Source organism: Falco naumanni, chromosome 5 (genome assembly GCF_017639655.2).
Source record: "Falco naumanni isolate bFalNau1 chromosome 5, bFalNau1.pat, whole genome shotgun sequence".
NCBI classification, from domain to species: Eukaryota; Metazoa; Chordata; class Aves; order Falconiformes; family Falconidae; genus Falco; species Falco naumanni.
Window position 1 is genome coordinate 54,369,109 of NC_054058.1, and position 15,736 is coordinate 54,384,844.

Here is a 15,736-nt window from a genome sequence, read left to right on the forward strand (position 1 = left end):
TTTTTTTTTAATAATGCTATCTCCTGTTGTATCATATTCAAAAAATTGCTGTGCTTTTGAAGAAATTTGAAATGAGTGTGTGTGTGTGTGTGTGTTGTTTTTGTTTTGTTTTTTTAAGAGAGTCCTTAATACGGACTGCATTCCAGTGTCTTCAGTTGGTTGTGACAGACTTTCTTCCAACAATGCCATGTACTTGTCTACAGATAGTTGTTGAAGTTGCAGGAAGCTTTGGACTTCACAATCAAGAGCTAAATATTAGCTTAACTTCAATTGGTTTGTTGGTGAGTTTTATATTAACCTACAATGATGCTGCTTCTGGCTTTCTTTTTCTTGTCTTTTTTTTTTTTTCTTAAATGAAAATTTATCTGTAGTCAATTCTACAGATGAAAGCAAAACCTATTTTTTGAGTTCTTACTGAACTCCTATGCTGGAGTTCGGAATCATATGTAAATTGAGTAGGCACAATTTATCTTTAATCTGCATGACTCCAGGGTTAAAGAAATAGTACTGTGTTGTAAGCACATTCATCGCTGTCTTATTTTTAATATGCGTTTTCCCTTTCTAGTACTTCATGTATGACTGGGGCATGAAAGCTGAGGCTAAGAAAAGTACTTTCTGCATCTCACAGTACTTATGTGCTGATTGTCTTCCATCAGTACAGGGAAATTAATATCTTGATGTACTTTGCAAAATTGCTTTTAAATGTGAAAATGAGAAACAGTTTATTTCATGATCATTAAGAGCATTGTAATATTTTTATTGTACAACAGCATATGTCTTATTTATTTTGTAGTGGAATATTTCAGATTATTTTTTCCAAAGAGGTGAAATAATTGAAAAGGAGCTAAACAAAGAAGAAGCAGTGTTGCAGAAACAGGCAGAAGAAAAGGGAGTGATGCTGAATAGACCTTTTCATCCTGCATCACCGTTTGACTGTCTTTGGTTATGCCTGTATGCCAAACTTGGAGAGCTGTGTGTGGATCCCCGACCTGCAGTTAGAAAAAGCGCTGGGCAGACATTGTTTTCTACTATTGGTGCTCATGGAACTTTGTTGCAACATTCAACATGGCACACAGTAATATGGAAGGTATGATGTGTAAACTTTCACTGAATATTTTTTAAATTGCATTCATATTTTAATAACCATTGACATGCTATTTTAATATCAATTAGCTAGTTTATTAAGACTTCTTAAAGATAACATATGGTGGCAGAAGTCTGATTTCTTAGGTTTTGTGGGTGGTTTTTTACACTGTCTCTTCTCTGGCCCTTAAAGCCTCTTATGAAATGTGATTTTTGTATCTTCATGAGTTCTTTCTTACTCAGGAGTTGGATAAAAAGGCTGTTCCCTTCCTATAAGAATGAATGACTCGTTTCTTTGTGCAAAAGTATAGAGACGTTTCAGGGTCATATGATTGGACTGATCTGATATTATTATTGATCTGTTGTTGCTTTGTGCTCTGTTTTGGCTCTTTTTGAGAGGATCTGTCAAATACCCTGTTCTAAATCACAGTCATGTTGGGTTATACCTTACGGAAGAATCAGGCTGTATGTAGTTGAGTCTGCAAGTTGTATCTGTTGAGGTATCAGACATCCACTGGTTTGCTAACTTCTGTTAGTGGTAACACTGTCCTCAGTGGTTCTGATCATGCTGTTTCTAACCCTTCTCAAGTAAACAACAGTTGACTGATCCTTACTCTCACCTGTTGCAGGGACTGTTTAGAATAAGAGAATTCTCAAGAAGACACAGTGACAGAAAGGATAATGGAAAAAATTACTATGTTTTGTTATTTTACCATAAATACAACTATGTTATTTGAAAAGTTGCTTTTTTCCTCTTTTTTCTGACTATTACAGGTTTTATTTCACCTGTTGGATAGGGTTCGAGAATCTTCCACCACAGCTGACAAAGAGAAGATTGAATCAGGAGGAGGCAACATTCTCATCCATCATTCAAGGGATACAGCTGAGAAACAGTGGGCTGAGACATGGGTATTAACACTGGCTGGAGTTGCAAGAATATTTAACACCAGGAGATACTTACTGCAGCCTTTAGGTAAAGTTTATACAATAACTTTAAACAGTTATTGAAAGATACAGTAATAAACTTTCTGCTTTTGTATTATTTATTTTTTTTTCAGTGAAAGTACTGGGCAAGAATCTTAATCTTAGCTTAATAATGTGTTCTGTTGTGTCTCGCCTTAAATGTGATGAAAATTACAGAGTTTTTAATCCGTGTTCCTTGGGGCCAAAAGTTATAAGTACCAGTTTCTTCTTCTCTATGACAGTACTTGAAATTAAATCTCACTAGTCACAATTCTAGGTGCCAAATAGCTTTAATTTCTGGTAGCCTGATAACAATAATAATTTTTCTGTTCTTTTGGTTGTCAGAACATATTTTTCCTCTTGTCTTTCTAAGGTTACGCAGTACTTGCCCAGAACTCTTCTGTAGCATCCGTGTGTCAAGTTTAGCAGTGTTCTTACAATATAAAGAGATCTCACTTCATTCAGTGAAGTACTGAACATTTATATTGTTCAGTTGTATGTAGTATTATTTTACAGTAGCTTGGTAAATGACCTAATGTTTAATTTCTTTAAGGAGAAAGGGAAAAAGAAGCAGGGAATGTATAGGTTGCAAAGAAGATTCCCCACTACATCAATATACTTTCACTATCCCATAGTATGCAATTAATACATATATGAACTAGAAATAAGTTGTGTTTTATTTCATTTTGGTTGTTTTTGATACAGATATCAATATATGAATAACTATCAAGGGTATTGCTGAAATGTAGTAGATTTTAAATTATATTAGACCTGAGTTAAAATTGAATAAAAAATTAAAATATTACAGGGCTGTTTTAATTATTCAAACCCTGTAATTAGTAACATAGAAAATTGAAGGTTAAGGCTAAATTTAATGAAAAACTCAAACTCCAAAAATCTTTCTCCACAATACAATTATCAGAGCATTTTAAAATAAATTCTTTATAACTGTATTGCATGACTATAGATTTGACCCTTAATTCTTTGTGTGTACTTCACACTTTTTGAATTCAGCAGGCATCTGGTGTGTATAAGAACAAATCTGTTTCGCTATCCTGAATAAAGAAAACATTTTTTTCTGATATGGGATGTGGTATGTGATTTTTTTGCTAGCAAATTTGACATGAATTTAGATATATTATTTCTTTCCTCATATTTCATGTTCATTCTTTCTGGTTACAGTTGAACTGATAATATTCTGAAATTCATCCAAGCCATCACCTAACCTCATGACATTTTTCTGTATTAGAGTAACAAGTACATGAAAAGCCTTCTAGAGACAGGGTGGATGGGAAGGGGAACAGGAGGACAGTTCTAAGTTAATTTTTTTGCTCTTTCTTTTTTTAAATAGGAGACTTTTCCCAAGCCTGGGATGTTCTTCTTGATCACATCCAATCAGCAGCACTCAGCAAAAATAACGAAGTTTCCTTGGCTGCTCTGAAAAGCTTCCAGGAGATCTTACAAATTGTTTCTCCTGTCCGAGACTCAGAGAAACCTGATACACCACCGGCTATCAACGTTTCCGTACCTGTGGTGGTAGGGACAACAACTGCCACTAGTATTGGCAGATCATTCATGAGAACTGATTCCATAGGAGAAAGAATAGGAAGATACAATGGTTCTGAACCACCTGTAATAACAGATGAGATTGAAGATTTGAATCTTTGGTGGGCAGCCTGGAACAGCTGGTATAGGATTGGTTCAGAAAGTACAAGGCCTCCAATTACTTGTGATAAATTGACTTTCATTCCCAGCCAGCCTTTTCTTACAGCTTTAATTCAGATATTCCCAGCTCTTTACCAGCACATCAAAACTGGTTTCAGCATGGATGATCTGCAGAAGCTGGGTGTCATTTTGCACGGTGCTGTTTCGGTTCCAATCAGTTCTGATGCTTCCCCTTTCATCCTTCCATCTTACACTGAGGCAGTTTTGACAAGTTTACAGGAAGCAGTGCTTACAGCTTTAGATGTTTTACAAAAGGTAATAATGTGACTTCAAATGCGTGGTGAAAAGATAAACTACACTGTGTCTCAATTTGTCTTCTCAGAACTATAGTGTGGTGACTCAAACATGAATTTTTATATTATTTGTAATTGCACAGTGTTATTGGAACAATCAGATCTCCATTCCTGGTGCAGCCCAGGTGCTCATCATTGAAAAGAATGGTGTAATCTTTATGAAATCCACTTTTGCTTGATTGCAGAAATACCCTCAGTGTTGTGCTGTGTTTGTAGCCATTTACTTGTTTGTCTAATATTAAATTATTGTACTGTACGAAGGTCTGTACATGGAGTTGGGGGAACAGTCCCACAAACAGTATTCCTTATGTTGCCCAGGTACTGCCATAAACAAAGTCAAGAGCAGTGATCATGCGAACTTCGAGTTCATACAAAATGTAATATATAAAACGTCTCTGGCAGACCGCCTGCCTTCTTGCCTGTTGTTAACCAGTTGTTTAAGCAGAAGTGCAGCATTTTCCTTAAGAAGTTCCTACTATAAAACTTACCCTCAAATAGCACCTTTCCTGGAAGTGAATCTATAAACAACAGATTAGGGTGCCCTTTTTCTGCATAGTTAAAAAAAAAAATTGCTTCTTTCTGGAGTTGTAAAATATCTCCTTGCAAAATACAGTGTTCATTCAGAAAACTTATTTATTCAAAAGAAACAAAGCTGATAATGATTGGGATCATGCATTTATATTGTGCTGCTTTAAAAAACCCGAAGCTTAAAATTTGCCCCAAAAAGCCTACTCAGGAAACGCTAGAGTGAAAGCTATCCATGTGATCTGACTTTATTCCTTTGGGCTTTCATTTTATGCCTACTTTGCTTAGCTGTGTGGTCACGCCGCTGCCCGCCAACTGCCCCCAAAAGGATCCTGCCCTATTTCGTTCACGGAACACATGGTGCCTACAAAATGAGCAGCAATTCAGTATCTTGTTTTCTTTTTGCTTCATGTGGATTGACTTCTCTCATACTTACTTAAACCCTAGAAGCAAGGCAGATTCATTACCTTGCAGTCATTTCTTTAGTTTATGGGTTTAACGAATATTCATTAATCTATTTTGAGAACAGATGTGTAAGGTTAGAAGTTGGTATTAAATCTCGGTTTTGTGTGTGTGAATATAAATAGCAAAGTTTTAACACCAATTGTATCCACTACGTTTTCATCCTTTTCCAGTCAGGCTTGACCCTTCTGTACCCTTCCCTTTACAGCAGGTCAGCCCTGCCCTAGTCCTGCTCTCCCCACTTACTCCATGTATTCATCTCTAAGATTCTTCTGTTTCTTTGCTGGTCTCCTTATCCAGGTGTTCTTAGTTCCCAAAGGCTGCAGGCATTTGTCCTGCAGGTTTCCTGGAAGAACCCCCATTTGTGATTGGTTTTCCTCACAATACCTTCATACCTCCAGGGTTGGGATTCTAGCCCCGTGTTGGGTGCCAAAAAGAACTGTCATAGTTTAACCCCAGCTGACAAGTAAGTACCATGCAGCTGCTCACTCACTCCTCCCACCTCACAATAGGAAGGGGAGGAGAATCAGTAAAAGGTAAAACCCATCAGCTGAGATAAGAATAGTTTAATAATTGAAATAAAGTAAAAAAGAAAAAAAAACCCACCAAAAAGCACAAAACCAAGCAAGCAATAATAATTATAATAAAAAGCAGAGGGAGAGGGGAATGAAACCCAAGGAGGAAAAAACCAAAGTGATATACAATGCAGTTGCTCACCACCAGCTGACTGACACTCAGCCAGTCCCCAAGCAGCAACCAGCAGCCCCTGGCCAGTTCCGCCCAGTTTCTATACTGAGCATGACGTTCTATGGTATAGAATATCCCTTTGGCTAGTTTGGGTCAGCTGTCCTGACTTTGCTTTATCTCGGCTTCTTGTGCACCTGCTCACTGGCAGAGCATGGGAAACAGAGAAGTCCTTGATCTAGGGTAAGCACTACTTAGCAACAACTAAAACATTATTCTCATACTAAATCCAAACACAGCACTGTACCAGTTAAGAAGAAAATTAACTCTTATCTCAGCCAAAACCAGGACAGTATTAGTGCTTTTCAAAGAAGGGGTTACCAGAGTTTTTAAAAGGAGGAAAACGTGCATGTTTTTCATACTCTTGATCTTGTCAAGATGTTAAACTGGTTTAGCTGAAGTTTACTTAAACAATAACAAAAGCAATAACTCCCCATGAAAAATAGAGATATCTCTATTCCCCTGTCCCAATAGAAATAGTTAGTATGGCAGTTACAAGCCTTTGCAAATACAGATTAAACTGGGGTTAAACCACGACATGGATTTACATAGGAAGGTACCTCAGTTTATACAGTAGCTCCCACCCTATCTATAGTTATATTACTAACAAGCCAGCACTGAAGTCAATAAAAAAAAAAGTTTAAGTGTATTTGGATATCACCAAGTTCTATGAAGTCATATGATTGCTCTTCTTGGATATGTAACGCGATACAATTCACATAACAAGGCAGGCAGGCAGTGCTGGTATGGAGCAAAGGCTGTCCATCACGTGGTTTTGCTGGAGGCCACAGTATCTTCTTCCTCAGTTGAAATGAATTAATATTCTCAGGAGTACTCACAGGAGCTAGTGGAATGGTTAAGGAAGAGTATGTAAATATTTTCCATGTTCTTTGAAACAAAATATTGATAAAATATTTGCATGTAGGATCAGATTTAGTTTTGTTCTTTGCTAATACAGGAAGATTTGGGTCAGTTCTGATTTTCTAAGAAGTTCTGGAACAACTTGTGGTTGAATAGCATGAAAAACTCTCAACATTTTTAAGACTGAGCCTCTGACTGGTTTAATAAAGAGATTTTATGATGTGATTGTACTAGTAAAAGATTGCAACTCGGGAATATAGCACTGGAAGGGAACTTTGATTCTCCTTTCAGACTTCCATGTGTTGAGCCCATTTTACACTCCTTGTTTTGTTCTTAATTTTATTTCTCATCAGACCTTGTCTTCTGGACTTTCACGGCTGTAGTGTAGCTGCCTGCTTCATCACTGTAGCCTCAGCTAAAGTTTGTACACAAGTGCAAATTCTCTTGATTATTCTCAGTCCCTCCCTACGTTAACTCCAGGTCAACCCTGCAGTGAGCCAGCTGGCTCATCAAACAGAGGAACGCAGATACATGCTTGGGTGTCAGCCACATTTGAATTCTGCCTCTGTAGGCAGTATGGATGCAAACCTCTTGAGCGATGAGTGTGGTAGACTCAAGGCTGTATTTACACATACCGACAAAGATGGTAGAGAATTAGCTACAGAAAACTGTAAAAAAACCCCAGTAGTCTGACCGTAGTTGCACTGGGAGTTGTTAGATAAATCTGAACTATTAAAAAGTTTGAAGGTTAGTGCTAGAATCCTTTAAAGCATAAATTTCTGAACCTAAAGTACCATATCAATTTTTACAAAAAACAGTTGACTGCAGAGTATTTTATTTTAGGTTTTGGCTGTGTTTTACTGTTGTCCAACCATTACTTTTTGATTTATACATGTCTCAAGTATGTAAATAAGTGCACTTCATGCAGTAAATAGTACTTTGTTTTATAAGCATCTCTTAAAGATACTTTCAACATCCTTAGTGACACATGTGACTTTTAGATCAGCAATTAAACCTTTAGTCTTCTGCCACACAGGTGAATATCTAGGATCTAAGCATCTCTTTCAGAAAAGAAGTATGGCTTTTGTCATGCATGATCTGTGGTTAATGAAAAGGGGGGGTAATTCCTCCCCAGAGGAAAATGACAGTACAAGCACAAGGTCTTTTTGTGGAGCAATAAATAGACTGTTTCTTGAAGCTTAGAGAGGAGAGACTTTGAGAAGAAAGGCAGGACGTTTAAAATGACAGAAAATAATTGGGAGTAACTTCATAGAATCGTTGTGTTTGGCTTTGAAAATAAAAGCCCCAAGATTGCCTTGGGATTTATATTGCAACAGGAAATCATTAGCTTACGACAACGTGGTATTTCATTGACATCTTTTAAGTATATCACCCTTCGTGAAATGTTTTCCATTTTAAAGCAAGATTATGAGTTTCAGCTATACTAAAACCATGTCATTCTCATTTTATTTATGTTCCTTTCTGTAAGACACAATTTTATCTGCTTATGAAAACCTTGTATGAATTACTTCTGAGATTTAAATGTTCTTTGAAGTAGAACTTAAAGAAGATGTGGCTGAGACCAACAGACAGGACTTACGTAGGCCTTACGTTTTGCTGTCATGTCAAATCAGAATTTGTGAAGAAGAGATATCTTTTATTGGACAAAATGAGATAGCTGTATTTACTAAGCTATATATGCCCAGGTATCTTGCTACTTACTTTACTTTAGTAGAATAACAAAACTTACGTTCCTTAAGCTGTTAGAACTATACACTGTCTTTTATACAGCTCTTGCTGTACAGACTCTTGTATAGTCTTATATGGGAATTTTTCTTTAGGAGCTCCTTGTACTGATGCAGATTTTTGAATACAAAAGTTCAAAATACATATTAAGCTTTTGTATTTTCTTTTGGTATAGGCTATATGTGTGGGCTCAGAAAATATGCAGATAATGTATCCTGCAATCTTTGACCAGCTGTTGGCCTTTGTAGAGTTTTCCTGCAAGCCTCCACAGTATGGACAGTTGGAAACAAAGCATGTTGCGAATGCAAAGTATAATCAGGTAATTAATTAGAAATCTCACTTGTTTCACTTGGCTGGTGAACTGAATTCAGTTTCAGATATAGGTCGTTTAGCAAGATGCATTTATTCCATCTGGAAAAACTTTGCTGTGCATGTCGTATGGTATAATATGTTAATTTATTAGTTGTTTTTTTGAAACATGCTTTTGTTATCTTTGTTTGCTCCCTTTGGATTCTACTTTGCTTTTATAGATTGTATTCCTCTGTGTAGGAAGGGTCATGCCTGGACACCAGACATAGTGAATGTGTCTGAATTTTTCCAGTGAATTAATCTAAAATAACTTGTCCTACACGTGATACCAAATTTAGTAGAAAGACATAATAATTTTGAATGGAGAAAATTCCCTCAAGCTGCAAGTTTTTTAATTGCACGTGCTGTAGAGAAATGGGACATGTTCAGTAATTCTTTTGATCTGTGTACTCTGCTGTTCACTAAGCATGAGCATCTGATTCAGTGTAATCAAAGAGGTAACTATTATGTATGTATTAATTCTTCTTATTCTGTTTGTCCTGCAACACAATGGAATCACACTAGATACAACTATTTGCACCGGTGAGTTAAATTTCCTTAAAGATTGTCCTAATGTAGTTGTCTTGCCTAGACTGCAACATTTCTACTACTTAAATGTACTTTACTTCAATGTAGAGTACATTTCCATAGTCAGACTACACTGTATTTGCAGTTTTGTTGCTTGGACCATATTCTTAGCAAACCTTGCATGCATTAAACAGAAAGTTCAATGCAAAACATATGTTTTCACATATAGTTCAGTAATTTACTGATTTCTTTTCCTAGGCGGAATGGGTAGCATTGAATTATGTACCGTTTGCTGAGAGATCATTGGAAGTTGTTGTGGACTTATACCAAAAGACAGCTTGCCATAAAGCTGTGGTAACGGAGAAGGTTCTTCAGAACATTATTAAGGTAAAAGTTTTTTCTGCATATGCGCTGAATTTAATGAGCTCATATTGAAAGTCATGAGTTTTATTTTGAGCTAGTATTGATAAACACTTTCTGGGAAGCCTAAAGCTTTAGTAAACAAATGGAAATTTTATGAAGACACGCAGAAGGTAGTAATTTCTTTTCAAGCTGCAAAGGTATTGATTAGCCTATATGTATTGTTCTTTAGCTGGATAATGTCAGCATCAGTATTTCACTGTTAAGATAGAAATTAACAAATGTGTTAGACCACAAAGTATTAATCTTTTAAAGTATTATGCACCTGAATCTGATAAGCAGGCCTCTTGGTAAATATGGCGTTGAAGTACAGAGACCAGTTTCTGTAGAGTGACATATATGCTTTGTGGACGTGCGCTATTGCTTTTGATTTTTTAATTACTTTTGTGTGTCATTAATGTAGCTATGAAATGTTACAGGTGCACGAATGTGCCTTTAAGGAGAAATTACCAAACTCAACTTCTTTTTTGACCTTGTTTCCATTTTAGCAAAATTTTTCGTAAATAATAGTAGTAGTAGTAAATGTCTGGGGGAAAAAAAGAGATGTATGCAACCTAGGTTTATTTGTAATGACTTGGCTGACATCAGGTTGTTCCTGTATAAAGATTTAGAAACCCAAATGTGCTTTAAAATAGTTACGTGGTATTATTTGGAATCTGTTATGAATTAAATATTTGTATTTCAAAGTTAATGCAGTTGTTTTCCACTTCTGTTTTAATGGGATAGGTTAAATTGATATAAACACTACTTTTCTTTAATGTTCACGGTTGATAATAATGTGATTCTTTGCAGTAGATGAAAATTTTAAAAAATTATTTTTCATGTCTCCAAAACCCGTGTTGATAGTGGAATTAGATTTGACCCCTATGAACAACAGCAGCAGCAGAAAAGGTTCTGTTTATCTCTAGGGTTAGATCTTAGCTCTCATAATAATTTTGGACAATAGAGAGTTAATTACAGTTGGTTCACACTTGATAGCAAGAGTGAATCTTTCCTCCCTTTGCTTTCCTCAAATGAAAGACCTCACTAAAAGCATTGGGAGCATATGTGTAATACCTGAATTTAGTCACTGTGTATTTGAAATGTAAATTAAATAATTAGTTTTCCAAACTTGATATCGGGTTCAGTTAGTTTGACTAACAATTCTAAAATGAATACGTACAGTGTAAATAGTACAAATGCTTAATGTTTTTAAACTCATTAATTACTTTCTTTGATAGATAGAAAGACAGCTTCAATATCTAAAAGGCTTAAAATTTGCTGGTTTCATCTGCTATACATTTGAGTTGTATTGCAGCCTTTATCTTAGAATTTCACTAACTCTTTTTGCTTTTAAACTTCATGTGGTTTAACGGTCAGCAACAACCGGGTGTCTTGCAGTGGTTATGTATACAGTTCAACTTTTGCATATTAGGAAAAGTTTAATGAGGCTTTTTTTCCTATACTGTGTAAGCACTTGGGATAGCTTTCTAGGAACGGGACTAAACTTTCCAGAATACACTTATGATAATGAACTGGCTACAGTCTGTTAGATGTTAGGAAAGCCCATTTATCAGGTTTAGCAGAAATGGTGGATGGCAATACAGAAAAAGAAAATTAGCATGTAATTTCACAGTCTGATTGGTAATGGATCAACTCTGACTTCTAACCATGTACTTGGCAACAGACCTGTGCTTTAGACAGCTGGGATATAAATCATCTTTATAATTACATTTTTAAAAGAACATCTCGTATACCAGCAGAAAAGGAGGGAGGGATGTGTACTATCATCTGTGACAGTGTCTGCCAAGATCTTCTGCAGAAACCTGTCATATTCTTAGATTTGTCTGAGCAACTATAAATTCTAACTTTCTTTTTGCAGACACTAAGAATACCTCTTAGTCTGAAATATTCCTGTCCTTCTGAAAGCACATGGAAGCTAGCTGTTTCCTCTCTTCTCAAAGTTCTCTCTATCGGACTACCTGTTGCGAGGCAGCATGCATCTTCTGGAAAATTTGACAGTATGTGGCCAGAGCTGGCAAATACTTTTGAAGACTTTTTATTCACCAAAAGGTAAACACAGTTTATTTATTTATTTATTTTAGTATTTGTAAATGTGTCAGTAGAGTTCTGTAAAAATAGCCTTATCTGTAGAGATATTTGATACCTAAAAAATATTTTAATGAATGAACGAAAAATGTAACCAGTCTGTCTACTTCAAAAAGTGTAGAAAAGTAGAAAAAACTTTATTTAAAAGGTGAAAAGTCAGAGCATGAAAGAGCTCAACTGACCTTTGAATACAAGACATAGCTTTTTTGACCAGGCCAAGGAATTCTGTATGGACTCCCAAGGATATTTACTATTGATTTGATAAAGAGTTACTGATACATATTCAATTTGTTTCTTTTTTCACTTTGAACAGAGTTGCAACGATGATTTTTTTTTTAATTTTTTTTGAGTTAAGGTGAACACCATTAACTATATTTATTTTTCTTGAGTTCCATCCTGAAGTAGTCAACTTACTATGAATTTTGGAAAATTACTTCTTGCATTGCTATTCACTTAGAAGCCCGTAGTTTTCTTGCATTTGTTTCTACACAGGTAAATTGACTGCACCTTAATAATTAACCACACTTTACTTACAATACTTTGTGAAAAGTGTAGCTAAATAGTCAGGTTTGTAACTAGGCAGACAGGCAGATGTTTAAGTACATCCATAATCTCTCAGGAATGGAATGCTGTAGATGTGGGCAGGTTGAGAAGTCCAGAAGTGGAAAATAATAACAATCAGAGACTTAAACAATCTGATCTATTAGTTTGTTTAACCAAAAGAATATATCATTAGGAAGACATATGTCTTCAGAATATTCTAAAAGATTGCTCTAGAGAAGAATTTTTATTGTCCCTTGAGAATGGGTAAAAATGCATTTCAGTACAGCAATATAGTCTGGATTAGACATTAAGGAAACCTTTTACTGTGAGGAAGGTTAGATATTCTAGAAGATGCTTAGGAGCAGTATGGAATTTCCATCTTCTGTGAACATCTATGGGTAAACATCATTTAGGAGTTGTTCAAGTATATCTGATAGTGTCTCCGATTAAAGGACAATGTGGAATATGAAAAATTTAATTCTCTGATTTTCTGTCTGTATGTTGATTTCAGTAACAAATTAATCTTTCTTTTTAATAGGTACAGAAGAACCCGACTGTTTTCTAATGTTAATATGTTCTGTATTTGTGTGTGCATAGTTTGCAAACACACAAAAATTAGCAACCAAGCACAGCTGTATTTACTAATGATGAATAAATAGCAGGTTGCCCCAAACAGATAAAAATAAATACTAATAAAACTTAATTTTAGAGACAAATCCATTAGTGAAAATATTTGTAATAATGAACGGTTTTGGAATGTCATCAATAGGGTTACATGACAATTTAATTAAAAACTTTTCTTTTGTTTTTCCATTTACTTCGTAGAAATATTATTGAATAGTAGGAGTACCTTAAGATAAAAGAGCTCATCGAGACTACATAAAAGACACTTTAATCATGCAAGTTTTTGTTCTCATGCTTCACTGTTTCTTGAATTTAAAATAATCTTTGCAATATCTGGTTTGGCTTTATTTTTCAGCTACAGTTAGTAGTCCTGCTTCCATTCTGAGACAGGCAGTCCAGATTAATTAACACCCTATAATCAATATCACTGTTGGGTATACAAAATTAAAATGAAGGTTTTTCAGGTTGTTGTAGAAGATTTTATGTTCATTTAGAAGTTATTTTGGGAATATGAACTACTATTTGCTGTAAATGAATTATTCCTACATATCTGCAAAGCAGATGAAACATAGTCATGTTGCATGTTTTTAGCTGATTCAGACTGGCACTGCTACAGTTTTTGAATATTAATCATTCATAAATTCAGGGAAGTAAAATTATCACAGATCTTCAATGTAATTCAAGATAATCCACCTTTATCTCGATGACCTTTTTGGCCAAATATGTTGTCTGTTTTTCTTAATTTACAGCAAGTGATTTATACTTTTCTTGAAAGTTATTCCAACCATAGAAATTCCATCTTAACGTGTTGCCTGCTAGAAACAATCACTGTTGGCATTAATTCTAATAGCTTTTGCCAGCTGTCATACATGGGTGAATATTCTCTGGAGGTAAAGGAAAAATAGTACTTCTGTGAATATTTATGATGCCCTACAACTTGTCTGTCTTCGCTTAAATCTTTTCTCAGCTTTAGAGACCAGAGTGTATTCTGTGATTTTACATACAAAAATGTGTTTTAGGGATCAGCATTTTCATCAAAATTAAAAATGTTCTCAGAAAAGTTATATGAAACTTTTCTGTTCTCTTACGTAGAAACTTTAAGGTTCAAAAGAATTTAAAATATGAAAAATAGGCCAGAGGTTTATAGAACCTATGGCTGTAGCAGGATAATCTGGCCTGTGATTATAATTAATGGCCATTATCATTACTGTTTTCTGGGCTTGTTATGAGTAGGTGATTTTTGCTGATGTAGTTGTGTGTTTATATGGCTATTGAATGTCTGGTTTGGGGTGTGGGGGAGGTTTTTTGCCCCTTTAGTGTCCATCTTTTTCTAAATGGCAGTTTGTCTTCCCAAGTGCATGGTTCTCCTACTTACAGTTAGAGCCCTGACCCTGTAGCTTTAGGACAGATAACCCTCCATCAGCCTGAGCCTTGTGGTCCTAAAAAAAGTTAAAGCTGAGAGGGGAGTACATCTGCCTCATGCCAGTAATAGCAGTCATTTCTCCTTTTCTTCATCCTCTTCCTCCTCCTCCTCCCCACAATGCTCCTGAAGTGTGCCTCTCTCTCTGTGATGCAAGGAGGGCTCTAGAGATAGCTGTGGAAGTTCCCCACACTGAGGTAATTTTCTTCTGATTTCCTTCAGTTAAGTCCTCCTGCACTTCTGTGCAAGATGCTGTGAAACTAGCCATGGCAAATAGGGCAACCTGTCCCTTTTGTGCTGAAATTAAATTGTGTGTTTTAGTGGATTGTAACTGCAGTATAGTCAGTCTCTTACATTTGTAGTTGTTCCATTTCTAAGTAAATTGAACTCAGAATTTTCAAATTTACTGTATTGTCTTTTTTCTTTGTTACAGTTCTAATAGAAAATATATGTTAATCATAGTGGTGTCTTATTCCAGAATAATTTGGGAGAATCTATTCACTGTTTTGAAAATAATAGCTAAAATTTATTGCTGAGTTGAGGTGCATGTCAGCCTTCAGATTATAGGTGAAGGCAATGGGAATGCACTTTCCAGCTGTCCATGTTGGTCCTTTATTTTAGGCCATGTGATGTAAGAACTGTTTTCTGGTGTGTTCCTTGATTTTTTTATATTAACAACGACTTGTGTTTTTTAAAACTTTTGGTAGTACTTGGTTTTTTTTGTCTGTATCACCAAAATCAATTGACCGAGCTACAGATGAGAAGATGAGAGCACTCTGTGCTCTTAGATTAGTGACTTGTACACTTTACTTGGTTTTAGTGACCCTGCTGACCATAACTGCAGTTTACTGCAGCTGTGAGTCAGTCACCCCTGGTGGCTTTCCAACTTGCAAATATGCCACGCAGGACAGGGGGTTTATTAAGTCATGTGCAGAAGTGTACTAATCTGGCTGCACTGCTGAAGACCAGCACGGATTGAAAAGGTTCTGGCGCGCAAAGAATTTGGAAAATACAGTTCAGAGACACCCCAAGAGGCTCTCTGTGAGACAGAATAAAAGCATTACTGCATTATCTAGATTTTTACCATTATCCAACGTATCGCCCCTTATGACAGGAATAGTTAGATATATCCAGTTAAATCTGAATACAGTTAGAGCTGAAAATTGACTTTATGCCAGCGTTCTGTAATTTTTCCTCAGCTCTCTGCTTCAAGGAAACTGAAATGTTTTGTCACAAAGAAACTTCCTTTTCTTCCTCCACTCTTGTACGCTTTTTCATACTCCACACTTTCCACTATTTAATGTTCTACATGTTCCATGCTATTATCTTCCCAGGCTTCATGCAAAGCTAGGTAAATATCTTC

At 35.8% G+C, this 15,736-nt stretch overlaps 1 protein-coding gene across 6 annotated transcripts in view; it reads left to right on the plus strand.

Annotated features, from left to right (window-relative positions):
• MON2 (MON2 homolog, regulator of endosome-to-Golgi trafficking) overlaps nt 1–15,736 on the plus strand; it is a 73,268-nt gene that overhangs the window by 46,566 nt on the left and 10,966 nt on the right. For 4 of the 6 annotated variants that reach the window (XR_005828184.1, XM_040596429.1, XM_040596430.1 and 1 more), the window contains 8 exons: nt 119–281; nt 794–1,087; nt 1,858–2,056; nt 3,398–4,026; nt 8,578–8,721; nt 9,276–9,293; nt 9,537–9,665; nt 11,560–11,750. Coding sequence is in view for 5 of the 6 variants with exons in the window: in XM_040596429.1 (XP_040452363.1) it covers nt 119–281; nt 794–1,087; nt 1,858–2,056; nt 3,398–4,026; nt 8,578–8,721; nt 9,276–9,293; nt 9,537–9,665; nt 11,560–11,750 (1,767 nt within the window). In the remaining variant the exon portion in view is untranslated. The remainder of the gene's footprint in view (nt 1–118; nt 282–793; nt 1,088–1,857; nt 2,057–3,397; nt 4,027–8,577; nt 8,722–9,275; nt 9,294–9,536; nt 9,666–11,559; nt 11,751–15,736) is intronic. The other 2 variants (XM_040596431.1, XM_040596432.1) reach the window with 1 other exon arrangement.